This window comes from Centrocercus urophasianus, unplaced genomic scaffold (assembly GCF_019232065.1).
Source record: "Centrocercus urophasianus isolate 14NV4802_14NV808 unplaced genomic scaffold, USGS_Curo_1.0 seq_73, whole genome shotgun sequence".
In the NCBI taxonomy this organism is placed as follows: Eukaryota; Metazoa; Chordata; class Aves; order Galliformes; family Phasianidae; genus Centrocercus; species Centrocercus urophasianus.
In genome coordinates, this window is record NW_024885344.1 from 103,507 (window position 1) to 118,746 (window position 15,240).

The window sequence follows — 15,240 nt, forward strand, 5'->3', positions numbered from 1 at the left end:
AGCAAAATAGGTTTTATCAGAAAGTTACACAAATCCAAAAAGTTTTATTTTCCAAAACCATACTTTATTTTGAAAGGCTATAAGTATTCAGAACTATATTTCTTAAGCAAAAAGATTCACATTTTATTCTGCAGGGTCATTAGCATGAGAAAAAGCATTTGGGGATTTAATTTTTTTTTTTTTTTTTAAGAAAGAGAGGTGGGGAGAAGAGAGAGGAAGGTATTTTTGTAATTTCGTACTTCCATGTTTTTGAGACTTGGGATACAGAGGAAAAAATGAGTAACTAAAGCAGACAGAACGTTCTTGTAATGCTTACGAATTCTGAGCACGTTGTATTCTTGAAGCTGTTTCTGTGCTGTTAATGATGTTCATTCGTCTACTGTAAGGACCAGTGTTGCCTCTGCTTGTCTTACTTAAAACATCTTTCTGTGGAAAAGCGGTCACAATTAACTGTTCACTGCTTGAGTCTCAACATTAATTTGTTACTCTTTTGTAATTCTGTATCTTAAGCCATAATTGTTGTTACCAATTTTAATTAAATCTGGATTGGTGTAGGAATTAAAAAAAAAAAAAAAAAAAAAATTAAATCCCCAAATGCTTTTTCTCATGCTAATGACCCTGCAGAATAAAATGTGAATCTTTTTGCTTAAGAAATATAGTTCTGAATACTTATAGCCTTTCAAAATAAAGTATGGTTTTGGAAAATAAAACTTTTTGGATTTGTGTAACTTTCTGATAAAACCTATTTTGCTAAAGTTAAATGTGGGAATGCTTTAATTAAACTGTGTATATATGACCTGTGATTTAAATTAGAACTAAGTGCTTAATGGTTTGTCTTAGTGACCAAGCAAATTCAAGCTATGATGGGGTGTTGCTTTGTGCCCAGCTTTTGATCATTCTCTGATCTCCTGTTCCCAAGAGGAGAGGCTTGAAGTAGGCCACCCCTCAGCATAGGCTGAAGCTCTACTTCTACTTCATTCATGCTGTTGCCTATATGCTCTGTGTGACTTAGTCTTTAATACAGATTAATTCCCTACGATTTCCTCTTACATCCTCTTGGCTGTTTGTATCTGTCTACCCATGGCTAGTCGAAAGTCAGAAGCTACCCCAGTAGAAATGGTCATTTGTGTGTCCTGTCTGCTTGCTTACAGATCAGTTACCCTTATTCAGAGCTAATTGATGCTAACAAAATGTTCTCCCAATTCTTTTGGTTTTAGCTTTAACAGCGTAGCTGAATTCTTTTGTCTGTTTGGGAATGCACATCCCATGACTCGTTTATGTGGTCTTTGTTTTCTTTTCAGTGCTATCTGATAAGGTAGTTGAAGAGATCTCTGGACCTCATCTCAGTTTCCCAGGATTGCTGCATTGACACCTAAGCAGCTTATCTGCTTTGAACAGAAGTGCAAGTGCAAAAACATAACTGCAGTGGAGAAGAGCAAAGATGAGGATAGTTCCTGTTCTGGGGTACAGGTAGCTAAGAGCAAGTAACTTTTCTGTTCAGCACTTGCTCCAGCATTTACTGGCAGTCTTGAGGTTAATTGCTCCATTGCAGCACAAAGAAGGGATTGTGCTTATCAGTACAGCGGCAGTAATCAGCTCAGTTGACAACTTGACTTTGAGAACAGAATATTTTTAAAAAATTGCTCTCATTTCACTTTTGGACTGTGAATAAAGAACACTTGCCAAATTAGCTTGGTTTTTCTTAATTTGGAAGGTAGTAATTAGATGGGTGGGAGCCAGACTGTCTCAGATTTGGACAAAACCGGGCTGAATGTGTCGATAAATGAGTATTAAAAAGCCATGCGAAAGTAAAAGGTAAAGCCACATGGTGAAACAGCACGTTTGCTATTTGCAACAAGCTGGAGTTCCAGATAACCCGTCTTGAAACATCACTGCGATTTTCTTGTTGCCTCACAAGACGTATGGGAGTAAGCAGTGTCGCTATGGGAGCTTGTAGAAACTGCTGTCTGATCTGCCTTCATCCAGAGGGACAGGAGGTAAGGGCCTTAGCCAGGATGAGCTGCAGCCAGGTCAGCTTTGTGTACCTTCCTATGGGTTGGAGCATGCTCCTGATGAGAAGTGTTTGGGCCCTTCTGGAAATCCCACGGGACATCTAGGATGAGTGCAGTGATTTTGTGATTGCAGAACAGGTTGATTTGTTGGATTAGTGGTAAGGCTGGAGAGCTGTTTTATCAACTGCAGCCCAGTCTGAAAGTGTCTGGTGCCAGTGCGGAAGTGGATTGATGTCCTCAAGCAGGAGAGTAACAAGGTAGGAATGTGGTAGCAGGATGTTGTTGTTCTGATGCTTGGAGAAAGACGTCTCATGAACCTCTTTCAGAGCTTTGCAGAGGTGAGCCTCGACCTTACTTTGTACAATGTTTCTGCATACTGTAGAAATGTGATTCTGAATTAGCAAAGAGATGGAGTAAAAATAAAACTTCCACAGACAACTGTGTTGAGTATTACAGGGCAAGTCATGAGAGTTTCAGTAGAGTGATACATGAAGTGCAAGTATGGGGGAAGCAGGAACAGTTTTAGTGTGATAAAGAAATAGGTCTGGTCACATGGTGACTGGCTGATTTGTGCTACAAAGCAACAAAAATTTTCAGGTGTCTCTGGGGTACGAATAGTTGTTCCCCTTTCAAATCAGAGCTTAGGTAAATCTCATTCTCCTGGTGTAGTCCTCACAAACAGGAGCTTTGTGAGACAAAGCTTCCTACATCCCCTCTGACTGGAGGTCCTACTGAATGTAAATAACAAGGATTGTCCTGTAAATCTGAGTCTTGATAACTAGCCAAGTCAAGATGTTAACTTACAATTTTGCTAATTGTGTTATTACTGTACCTGACTGATGTACAAATATGCTTTGGAAATGTATAATTCTAGATGGATGGTTTCAGACAAGCTTGAGATCTGCCTGTCAATAAATAAATGTATTTGCAGAATGTGTTATGGCTCTCTGTTAAATGGGTGGCAAAAATTGGCACTGTTTGTGATTATGCACTTAAGTACATTAGCTTATTAAAAAAATAAACCAGCTTTTTTTAATGCATTAGCACTTTGGTGGCTACAAGAAGTCAGATTCTGCTAGCTGTGTATAAATGTGAAAGATTACAGGACTTGGGATAGCAGTTTACCATGGAACTTCTTCCTGAAGGACAGCGATAGAAGCAGAGATGGTAAGTATAGCTTGTACAGAACAAAAGCATTCAGAAGGAGAAGGTACTGTACATGAGCTGTGAAATAAACAACAAGGAAGTGAAGTCTAAATCAGTAAGTAGGAAAGGGAATTCCATTATTAAAGCCTTCAGTTTCCTAAACCGAATATTCTTACTTAGGAGGATGAGAGTCTTTAGAAATTAGTTTGCATTCTGTAGTCATAAAGTATAGTAGCAGAAGATCAGACCAGTTACCTTAAAACCACTGCAGTGTTTAATAAAATTACTTTTTAAAATAGGATGAAGGAACAAAATTATTAGAAAGTTACCAGAATTAGATGCAAAAAATATCAAGGCATTACATTGAGAATAAACTGGCTACTGCTAATTGCACTGCCTCTTGTTAGAGAGCATGTGCTGAAGATCAGCCACTGACATCTAATTCCCATCTGAAAAAGAAAAGCTAGTGGTTTGTAAGGAAAAATGAAATGCAACTGTTCACTAAAAAAAAAAAAAAAAAAAAAAAACCACAACTTTTTCTTCAGATGCTAGATATTTACAAGTGCCTGGGAAAGAAAACAAACAGCAACGTAACAAAGCTTGTGTTTGACAATTTAGTCTATGGAAAACCAAAACTGGCTAAGGATTATTTGATCAACTACTAAGGCTGTTGAAGTGGCATGAGAGGAGATAATACTTGCAAATGCAAGTAATGTAAAGCTGGGTAAAAACTTTTCAACTTCTTTGCTGTCACTGGGCCTAAAAAAGGTGTGTAGGGAAAACTCAATGGTATTCCAGAGGCTCAAAGTCTGTTCAGTTGCTTAATAGGTAAAACACAAGCATGTATGCACTTAAGAAATGGGCTTTTAATATGTTTTTGATTGCAGTGCTTTATTCTGGAATAGGTTGGTGTTCCAACTGATCTTAAGTGTGAACTCGCCGAGTTTGTACGATCAAACACTGGTGCTCGATGAATTCAAACTGCTAATCTGTAGTTGCTTTAATCTGTGTTGCCCTGAAAGTATGCTCCTAAGTAAGTTTTGCTACAGATTCAGAAAATGCTTCTGAAAATAGTAATTCTCTTCACATTTCCAATCTCAAGTGAATTTCTGAGCAGAAAAAGGTGTACGGTGCTCTTTTTTTTCCTGTAAATTAGTATTTACACAAGAATATACAAAAGGATATACACAAAGAGTGTAGCAGGGTAAAAGAAGTTTGAGTTCAGTGTTCATTTGCTAAGGTAAGACAGTGCAGAGGGAGTAAATTTGACTCTGGAGTCATTAAGTGTCATCATTCTACATACTTAGAAATTCTTAGAATTAGAAACAGAATGTGGGTAGGCAAGAGAAATGTTGTCAATGGATGTTACTTAATTGTCCTGAGGTCCTTTAACTTCTTGTGCGAGCTTCTTGCAGAGGAGAGGAAGTCTGACAAAATGGTGTCTGCCATGAAAGTGCACATAGGTGTGCCACTGAATTCCTCCATGCAGGAAAAATGGCACCCGCTGAAACTGAACAGCTGTGGAGACCAACCAGTGGATGCGAGCACAGCGAAGTGTACATCTCTGCAGTGGCGACAGTGATGTGAAAGACAAGTCAAGTTTTGGGCAGCCACGCATAGCTGTCACACCAAGAAATGAAGAGCATAGCAATTGGCTCATCAGTGTGAATCAGCAGATTACAACCAGGGAGCTGTGTATGGAGTTGAATGTTGGCTTCCCTCTTGTGTTTCACGGTCTTACACCTGAGCTGTGGTGATCTTGTGAAGGAAGACAGAACTTCTTGCACCCACTGCACTTGTGTACCTTTGTGGGTTCTGCACATGCTAATATTCATTTGCAATTTAAGTGTTGGAAATGGTGGTGGCACTGTTGGAATATCGCAAAGTTTGTGCTGGGTGTTCCACATATGCTCACATGGGAACAGAAAGAACGTGGTATGCAAGTCTGCTTGTATTCTACCAAGGCTGAAGGTGACAATTTCTTGTATTGCATCACTACAGGTGGGGAGATGTGGTGTCACTGCTGTGAGCTGGAGTCAGAATGGTGCTCCATGCACTGATGACATTTGAATTCCCTAAGAACAAGTTCAAGATGGGTTTTGAAGGAAACAAGTTCCTTGGATAAAGTGATGTGCACCGTCTTTGGGGAGAGGAAGGGATGATCCTTCTGGATTTCCTGGAGCCCAGACAAACCATCAGCTCTGCTTCAGCTTAACACTGACTAAACTGAAGGCTTTCGTCCTATCGCAGTTAACAAGGAGAGGAGGCCGACCCCCACCTCGCCACAGCCTCCTTTCAGGTCGTTGCAGAGAGCGATGAAGTCTCCCCTGAGCTCTCGCTCTCCAGACCGACCAACCCCGCTTCCCTCAGCCGCTCCCCGTCAGCCTTCAGCTGAGGCGCCGCCCCACGCATGCGCGGGGCTCCCGGGAGGGCTGGGCGGGGGCGGTGCTACGTGACGGCGCGGAGGTGCGCGGGAGGGCGGGCGCAATGGCGCGCGTGGGAGCGGCGGTCGATAAGCTGCACGTCCGCGCCACCGCCGCGTCGCAGCCGAAGCCCACCGGAGCTGCGGCCATGTCCTCCGTCGTCTCTTACGAGAGCCTGGTGCACGCCGTCTCCGGCGCCGTGGTGAGCGGGCAGGGCGGGGCAGCCGTGCGGCGGGTCGTGCGAGCCGATGCGGTGCGTTTGGAGCGAACTGCTGCAGCGCTGCCTTTGGGTTACTGAGGGCAGCCGGGGGTGTGCCGGAGCCATTGCTGGGCTGCTCGGCAGGGCAGGAGGCGTTCAAGTGAGTTGTGGTTGGATGAAAGGCGCCAGGCGTTATGAACAATAAAAGCTGATTATATATTGGCCTGCCACGGAAAGCAAAATATAACTTTTAAGGTTTCTGTAGCACACATAAACACAGAAACGTTCTCTGGTCTTCAAGGTGTTCTGCGTGTGCAGCTTCAGGAATCCGAGGCAATGGGGGTTTGTTTCCCATTCTGAGAATGGGAAGCCCCTTACACGAGCTCAGCTCACCGTTGGAACGCTGCATGCTTTCCCTTGGTTTGCATAGAACACAGCAATACTTCCTGGCCCTCCCTGCCAGCCTCACACCTGTGTGAACAGACTGGGATAAATAGGCTGTGCCCCTCATCACAGCTTCTGCTGGTGAACCAGAACTATAAATCAGCGTATAAACTTAAAGCCTTGTAGAATGGCACCTCAGCACCCGGCTGGTCGTAGGCTGAAGGAAATGCCCTCTTGTGCTTCTCAATGCTTACGCCTGAGCTGCAGTGATCTTGTGGATGAAGACAGAACTTCTTGGACCCATTACACTCCTGTACTCTTGTGGTTCCGCACATGCTAATGTTCATATGCAATTTCAGGCCCCAGAGTAAGACCTTTTTCCAAAAACAAGCTGGCTTACTTTATTTCCCCTTTGTCCAAACCATGTTAGGCTGAAAACCTTGGCTTTTGTTTGTATTTTGTTATCATAAATGTGTATTAATCCACCTATAGATCTGTATGCTGCAGTAATACATGAATTTTGTCAAGATCTCTTATGCAGGTGCATAGTTTGAGCACTGTCTCAACTTTAGTTTAAATTATTATAAGGCTGATGAGGAATGGGGCTGTTCAGCCTGGAGAAAAGAAGGCTATGAGATAACGTGATAGTGGCCTTTCAGTATCCAAAGGGGAGATACAGGAAAGAAGGAAAGAAGACTCTGTAGCAGGGTCTGTAGTGATAGGACAAGGGGAAATGGTTTCAAACTTAAAGAGGAGCTTTTCTAGGTTGGTTATAAGGAAGAAGCCTTGGTGCCCAGAGAGGCAGTGAATGTCCCATCCATAGAGACATCTGAGGTCAGGCTGAAGGGGTTCTGTGCACCCTGATTGAGCTGTAGGTGTCCCTGTTCTTTGCAGCAGGATTGGGTGACCTTTAGAAGTCCCTTCCAACTAGAAGGATCCTATGATTCTATAAAAATGCAACCTGTGAACTGTGCTGATGAATCTCAGCAACACGTCTGATCACAACATCAACACTTTTGTTTTTCTTCCAGTTCCAGATGAAAGTCCATTTAAGCTCTGGACTACCGGGTCAAGTCCTGAGACTAATTAAATCAACAGTGCAGTGAGCAGCAAAAAAAAAAAAAAAGCAGACTTTAACTGGATTATAGAAGTGTTTTTTTTTTAATCTCTGCAAGGTAAAGTAACCTCGTTCCAAAAGCTATGGGAATAACAGCTTTATAGAAGTATTACGGCAGTAATTAAGCTGCTCTGAATATTGACTGTCAACACGCTTTTTTTTTTGACATCTGAAAAGTCTACAGCAGACTGTAGACTTTGGTCACGCAGACCTCTCCTTGGCAGTGAAGTCACTTCAGGCTGCTTGTTCTGACTGCTTACAACCACCCCCTGGTTCCTGCCAGCTGCTGGCAGCGCTGAGGCGGTGCTGACCAGGGAGCTGAAAGAGTGGCCTAGTAGGAAAAGTTCTGCTTTGGTCAGATAAGCTTCCTCGCCTTCTGCATCGCCATGTAGCTGCCCCAATAGTTACACCCACAGAATGGAGGTGATAGGGGAGCATTGCTTACCAGCTGGAATTGCTTAAGCCAGTTTGTACCTGTTCTGGAGATCGTTCAGTGATAGCTTGACTTGAATTGGTAGTGCTGAGCTTCAGCACTGCCTGAAAGCTGGTGGGAAAGCAGAGTGAAATGTCCCCATTTTAGCTGCACGGGGCTGTAGGCTGCATTGCGTGTACCTGCACAAAGCAGTGACAGTTACTTTCTCCTGCTGGTATCACCAGTCAGATCCTGAGAGCGCTTTTGTTGCTGAGGGGTGGTTCCACTCATCTCTGCCTCGCCCTTCTTTCGGGTTGCCACTATATGTTACTTCTGTCACTCTTCAGACTGCACCATTGAGTTGTTTCATTTACAAGCCCAGCAAAAAAGTAACGCTGCTTCTTTCAGCTTCTTCTCCTCAGTTTATCTATAGGAGGGGGAAAGGGTACAAATTATCTTTCATTGGCTGTAATCTGTTAATCAGCTGAGCTAGCTCATGGCTTTCTCTTGAGCCGTAGCTCAAGAGATGGTTTGTATGGTTTTAAGAAGCCTTTACCTTGTGCCCACCTATTTGTCTTGTTGGCTTCTCCTCAAACCTTTCACAAATGTTCCCCCAGTTCTGTTTCTTACTTTAGTGTGAATGTTAATGTTGCTGTGGGGAGGATTGCCCTGAGAGTGAAATTCAGGCTAAATCTTGCTTTGGGTAAATTGAACATGCACCAAGTGCCCCTGCTGGTTAAGCTGAGCAGCTGGGTGCTGGGAATGAGGGTTGGTAGGAGCAGGGTCCAGCTCCTGGAGCTGCTGGACCATGCCCTGCAACCTTCCCACCGCTTGTTAGTAGCAGTATGGCTACTAATGCAAGAGTCTGGTGGCTTTAGCAGCTGTTTAGTGTTAGCAGTCTATGGAAATATTAAATACAAGTTTATACCAAGCCACATGCTTTTTGAGTTAGATATTTTCTCAAAAACTGTGCAATATTAATGCAGATGTACTTAATAGGTAGGGCTTAATTATGTAAGCTGGGATTTAGTACAGTGCTAGATGAAGTCCTGAAAAGAAAAAATACATATATATATTTGATGAGTGAGAGTTTGTTATTTGTGTTTTTACATTCTTCATTTTTATTTCTTTAAGAAAAATGGTCTTGTAGAACAGCAATTGCTTGTCATTCTGTCCTCCTAGAATCACAGTATCATCAAAGTTGGAAAAGATCCACAGGATCAGCCAGTCCAACCATCCACCTATCACCAATAGTTCTCATTAAACCATGTCCCTCAACACAGCGTCTAAATGTTCCTTGGACACCTCCAGGGTCTGTGACTCCACCACCTCCCTGGGCAGCCCATTCCAGTGCCTGACCACTCTTTCAGAGAAGTAGTATTTCCTAACATCCTAACATCTTTCCTGGCGCAGCTTGAAGCCATTCCCTCCAGTTCTGTCACCAGTTACACAAGGGAAGAGGCCGACCCCCAGCTTGCTACAACCTCCCTTAGGTACTTACAGAGAGCAATAAGGTCTGCGCTGAGCCTCCTCTTCTCCACACTGAACAATCCCAGCTCCTTCAGCCGCTCCTCATAAGACTTGTGCTACAGACACCTCTCCAGCTTTGTTGCTCCAGGGCCTCAATGTCTTTTTGCAGTGAGGGGGGCCTATTTCTTTGCCAGAAATAGGAGATTTTGGCTAGTAAGAGTTAGGGAAAGTTAGCGGTATGTTTCTCACCTAACACACATTTTGTCTGCTCACATACTTGGGTAGTTTTCTCTTTGGACAAAATGCTTTGAATGGTTTTAGCTTTAGCTTGATATAATTATCTGTAAGTTAAAAAAGTCGTTTGTAAGCATGGAAGCAAAACCCATTCCATCCATAATATTCTTATGGATGGAATGGGTTTTGCTTCCATGCTTACAAATGGAATTTGTCCCTTCTTCAAACTTACTACACCAGTTTCTGGGTGAGAAACAAAAGGCTACCAGAGAATTTGTCAGGTATCTGTACAAGCAATTGATACATTATGTGGCCAATTTATTTATCTATTTATTTACTTTCAGGGCAGTATGACTGCAATGACTGTATTTTTTCCTTTGGATACAGCTAGGCTTAGACTTCAGGGTAAGTGCCAAACTCAGTTTTCTTTGTACGGTGGCATTTGTGTTTTCTTGTCATGGGAGTTTGTAAGGGTTGTTGCAGGGGAACTATCTTGCATGAAGAAAAATCTCACTTGTGCAATGCCTTTTGATTGTTAACACCATGTTCCAGCTGAAGGTAATTATCCCTTGAGAAAGTATTGGTCAACCTTTTAATTAGCTGGAAAGACTGTGTGATCTGTGGCCAGATTTGACTTCTAAATGGGTGTTTTACCCTGAAAAGAAAGAGATGTGACATGACACAGGATTATATGTGTGTGGTGCTGGTGTTTTTGGCTGCTGAGAACACTTGGCACCGCAGGGGCATGTTGTGAAAAATGAGCCTGGAATTATTTCTGGGAAGGGTATAAAGGGAAAAGTCAAGGTGGAACTGCGAGCAGAAACTTCTGGTATTTATACAGTTTCCATCTGTTCTGTTGTAATGCTCTCTCCTAATCAGAAAAGTCACAGAATTAGCAAAGACCTTAGCTCTGTGATTCAAGTACTGTTGAAGCATGAGCCAGGTGGTCAGAAATGTGTGGTGGAGAAGTTCACACCGTGCTGCTCTTGAGCAGTTTTCCACCCAGAAAAAGGCAGTGCAGTTGGTAACTGCAGACACACTGATGCCCAAAAGAAGCTGCTGGCTGGAAGTGCCAAGTAGCCTTACCCAGCAGGTGAGAGTCAGGAGATGCTTTCTGGAATTTCTGCAGAAACAGGCTGTGCGTCCTGTACAAGGAAAAAGAAAAAAATAAGCTGCTTGTGGATGTGTTCAGAATGGGAAGGATAAAGAACTGAAAGTGAGTCCTGACCATTGGCACAACCTAAAAATATGATTCTTCTGTTTCCCAGTTGATGAGAAGCGAAAGTCCAAAACGACACCAGCAGTTTTATTGGAAATCATCAAAGAAGAAGGCCTGTGAGTAGATCCTAATTTTCTCCTCACCCTTATGTAGGCAAATTCTAAAACATGGTTTGAATTTGCTTTTAAAGTGAAGGAGTTAGCCTGAATCTATGTGAACACAGATTTCTGCTTTGAAAGGAAATGTCCCCGTGTCTAAGTGAGATGAATGGCAGAAGCTGCATTTTTTCACCTTGAGTTAATTGGTTTAACTTTCTTGGGTATGTTATGCAATCAAGCTGTTTAGCCCTGTAACTGTGCCTCCATGAGTGAGGGGGCTGTGCTCCTTCAGAAATGAAGGTATGGTTGCACACAAACCTGCATGTACCTGATAAACCAGCTTTGTCTGCCCAAATTCTTGGGTGTGTCCATTTCTCCTAGCACAGATGAAACTCTTGGACAACTGAGCCTCTTTGTGCAAGAGAATTGAGACATGTTTACCAGCTGGAAATTTCTTCTGGTAAGCAAAGTGGAAGGAAACAAGTGATTCTTTGTGCAGTGAGATTCAAGGCCTGTGGAAGAGGACGTAACTTTCAGCAGAGCTGTACTTCAGTATTTGCCTGCAGTCTGTGCTGAGTGGCTTGAAGGCAGCTGTGCACGTGTCCTTGTCACAACTGATTTCCTAAGCAAATCCCTGGAACTCAGAGGTGGGCAAGAGTTTCCAGAACACCGGTTTAGCTTGGCCAATAACTCTTTGGTGGCTTTGAACGTGAGCAGCTGTGTGCATCAGAACCTCTCAGAGGTTAGCGCTTTGCTTTGTTCACATTTCTACACTCACTCATTTGTCTCATGAGGGTGACAAGTCAGCTCCAGTTAAAAAAAAACATAAAAAAACACCAACAAACCATCAGTTGTAATGGAAAAACTGCAAAAGCAGGCATCCACCCTGTATTTCTTGTGAAGGAAACATCAGTGATTGTGGCATGAGGGGAGCAGTGCTTCCTCCAGAGAACCTGTCTGAGCAGTGCACAGACTGTATTGGTTTTAAGGAAGTCTGGATTCACACAGGAAGAGCCTTAAACCAAACTAACCAACTAAAGGAAACCTAACAGAGTGATGTGAGGTCGTAAGCACTTTGTTGACCATAGCTTTTATTTGTCTTGTCTTGTCATAGTACACTTTTTTGAGAACACTTTGCTCCTTTGGATGTAATGTAATGTCGACTCAGCTTTTCATCTGTGATCAGTATAGTTAAGTTTAAGCAGATAATGTCTTTTTCTCACATACCTGACTGATTTGCTCTAAACTTTACTGCAAGGCATTTACTGGAACTTCCTTCCACCTTGAACTCAAGAGTTCAGTCCGGTTTCTGACCAATAATAAAGACATGCCTGGTTATTATTGTTTGTAGTATATGGTGTTGTATCCCTGGGGCCTTTAACATGTCAAATCAACCTGCTCAGATGAATATTTTGCTGATCCTTACCATGGCTTCTTACCTTAACTTTTTTTCTTTCCACTAGGTTGGCACCATATCGAGGGTGGTTCCCTGTCATCTCCAGCCTTTGCTGCTCCAATTTTGTTTACTTTTATACCTTTAATAGTCTCAAAACTCTTTGGGTCAAAGGTCAGCATTCAACCACTGGCAAAGACCTGGTTCTTGGGGTTGTTGCAGGTAAGGGAATGTACTGAAAATATACCTCTGGTGAAACTGAGATTGTTCATTATTTAACATTTTCCTTTATGAAGTCCACCAGAGATCTCATTCCTTGCCTATCTCTGTATACCAACAAAGCATCTTTTCCAGCCCTGATGGCTCTTCCATGCCACCCTCTCCCCATGATAAGCACATATAATTTGATCATGTTGTGCTGTTGTGGTCTTGTATTCTGTCTGTGTGTGACGTGTGGTTTAGTATGTGCATTTGATATCAGGGCATTGTCATTTAAGATATTGAAGAGAAGCAGCAGGGAGAGAGAATAGTTTTTTTTTCAAAGGCAAGGCAAATGACAATTCCAAGATATTTTCAGTTAGGGTTGTTAGAGTTGTTGAAGGTAAGGATTTGCATGCCAGTTTTTAGGTTCTTTCTGGGTCATACAAAAAGGAAAAGGAAGTCCCTATGTGTATGTAAGGAGAGTGAGAACCATGTATTCTTTTCATCTCTTCCTCTCATGTGGATACTCAGCAGCTTCTTTGAAGGAGTGACAACGCCAACACCTTTATGCAAATCCAATGTGGTAAAACTACTGCTGTATGTCTGCGTCTACTGCTACTATTCTACAGGATCAGTGGCTCATGTGACCACACTGAAAAGACTGTAATTTAGAGGGTCCGGGGGGGGCTTTTTCATGTATTTTGGCTAGTTTCTTGTTTTATCTCCAGTGTTGGTGATGGGAGAGTAGTTGGGGGGAAGGTAAGGAAACTCGTAGAGTTGGCTGTATCAGTGGGGTAAGTTCTGATCTAATGGCATTCTAGATGAAAGGCTGCAGGAATCACGGTAACAGCTTGTCATTTAAATGACTAGGTTGTGTTCAACATCAGTAATGAGTATCTCTGTGGAATAATTTCTGGTGTCAACTGAAGAATTCCACTTCAGGTGTTTGCAAATTCTCCTCACCAGTCTGTCACTCCTCTTACTGGTAGCAAATACAGACTGGACAAACACCAAAAACAAACAGTAAATACAACACCAAAACCCAAAGAAACAATAAAAAAATCTGTGCCCTTGTCTTTTCTATTTGGACGATAACATGTTGTGTCTTCTTTAACAGAGTCATCTGAAAAATTGCAAATAGATTGTCCTGTAACGTGTTAGGCTCTAACCTGTTAACTCCACGGTGTAACTACAGTGACTTTGATTAAAAGGGACTAATGTGACTTTTCTGCTGCTAGATATTGTGATCAGTGGCACAAAGCCGAGGTGGAGGCCAGGAACGAGCAGGGAGCCCCGGGGTCTGCGCTGAGTGACGTCCTGATTCATATAATCGTAATTAATGGTCAGGATGATGAGGCAGAAATGGGCAGACAAGAAGCTTGTGCAGTGTAACAAGGGGTGATGCAAAGTCTTGCACCAGGGAAGGAACAACTCCATGCTCCAGTTGAAGCTGGCATTTGTCTGGGGGAAAAAGCAGCTTTGTGATGATGGGCCCTTTGTGGTGGACTAGAAATTGAATGTGAGCCATCAATGTGCTCCTGCTGCTAAGAAGAGTTAATGTTATCCTTGGCTGCATTAGGCAATGGCTTGTTAGCACTGAGAAAATGTAATTGCCTTTCTTCAGTGTTGGTGAACCATGACTGGAAGTGCTGGGCACAGTTCTGGACCCGCTGGTACAAGTTACATGGAGATAGCTGTGAGAGTCCAGGGGAGAATCAAGATGGTGATGAAGGGAGGAGAGCACCTCCCCTTTGAGGAGAGGCTGTGGGCTGAACTGTTTGGGGAGGAGAAGGAAAGGGGCCAGCACACAAGCAATTGCTGGTTTTTGTGATGCAGAAACGTTTGTAAGAGCTCATTTCTACATGGTTAGTTCATGGCTGAGCTGGGAAGAGCTGTACCAGGTGATTGCAGAAGTAATGTTACTTAATCCTCCTTGGTATTGCAAGGTGCAGTTCTAAACTACCTCTCTGTTGCAACCTTATGCAGCTGTGTCTATTTCTCCACCCCCATACTTATTTCTGCTTCTCAGCTTCCCTGCTGCTCTGTTGTGTTTGGCTTTGTGTGCAATCCCTTTTTACACCGCCTTTAGAATCCTGTATTTTGCACACTCGAGTGTGCTTCACTTGTCCACAAGGATGAGTTCTCTTGTTGTCTTTCATTTGGCACTGTGGGGGCTCTGTGCTGGTAAGCAAGAGGGATGCCTTTGGGATTTTCTGGTTCACACTGATTTTCCTCATCTTGTGTTTGCATTAGGTGTTGTGAATGTACTCCTGACCACTCCTCTCTGGGTAGTGAACACACGGCTGAAGCTGCAAGGAGCAAAATTTAGAAACGAAGACGTTGTGCCGACCAATTATAAAGGCATCATAGGTGAGCATCTGTTGTCCTCAAACAAGGAGGAGCTCCTGCAGTGAAATCCCACAGCAAGGACTCTGAAGATGAAAGACTCCTATTTGTATAACAGATCTCCTTGTGGAATCTCTGTACTCCCTTATCCCTTTGCAGTTATGCAGTTTGACGGGAACCTGGACTGTGCCACCTTCGATGGTAACTGAGAGTTTGGTCTGCGCACATGTAACCCCAAGGCTTTCTGCAAAAGCACACGACATCTTATCCAAATCCTGCAGGAGCCCAGTGAGCCCAGCAGTGTGCTAGCTGGGAGGTCTGCCTCTGGACAGACCACTTGCCAATTTACTTTTTACTCACTGTCATCTCTAACCCACCCACGCCTTCAGGCTGCCTTGCTCTGTACGGAAAGAAGAAGGTTGTTGGGAAGAGGGTTCAGAAACTTAACATTGATTCTGAGCTTGAAGTAGAAAGATGAAGGCACCTGCATGGCTGGCAAGCTTTACTCACGCTAAGAGCGGTGTGAGGAAGAACCTCCTCTGTCACTGTTTTGCCATTAACTTCCCGTTTAGAAGAAAGGACAAAA

General features: G+C 43.2%; 1 protein-coding gene across 3 annotated transcripts; it reads left to right on the forward strand.

Moving 5' to 3' along the window:
- The first annotated feature begins 5,660 nt into the window (after positions 1–5,660).
- On the forward strand, positions 5,661–15,231 carry SLC25A17 (solute carrier family 25 member 17). Of its 3 annotated transcripts, XM_042838015.1 has the most exons (6): positions 5,723–5,783; positions 7,196–7,339; positions 9,742–9,802; positions 10,666–10,732; positions 12,178–12,329; positions 14,562–15,231. In XM_042838015.1, the coding sequence occupies exons 3-6, from the start codon at positions 9,748–9,750 to the stop codon at positions 14,720–14,722; spliced, it is 435 nt and encodes a 144-aa protein (XP_042693949.1). In that variant the 5' UTR covers positions 5,723–5,783; positions 7,196–7,339; positions 9,742–9,747; the 3' UTR covers positions 14,723–15,231. The 3 variants fall into 3 exon arrangements, with proteins under 3 accessions (XP_042693948.1, XP_042693949.1, XP_042693950.1); XM_042838014.1 differs by lacking the exon at positions 7,196–7,339 and having other exon boundaries at positions 5,661–5,783; XM_042838016.1 differs by lacking the exons at positions 5,723–5,783; positions 7,196–7,339 and adding an exon at positions 5,847–6,531.
- The last annotated feature ends 9 nt before the right edge of the window (positions 15,232–15,240 follow it).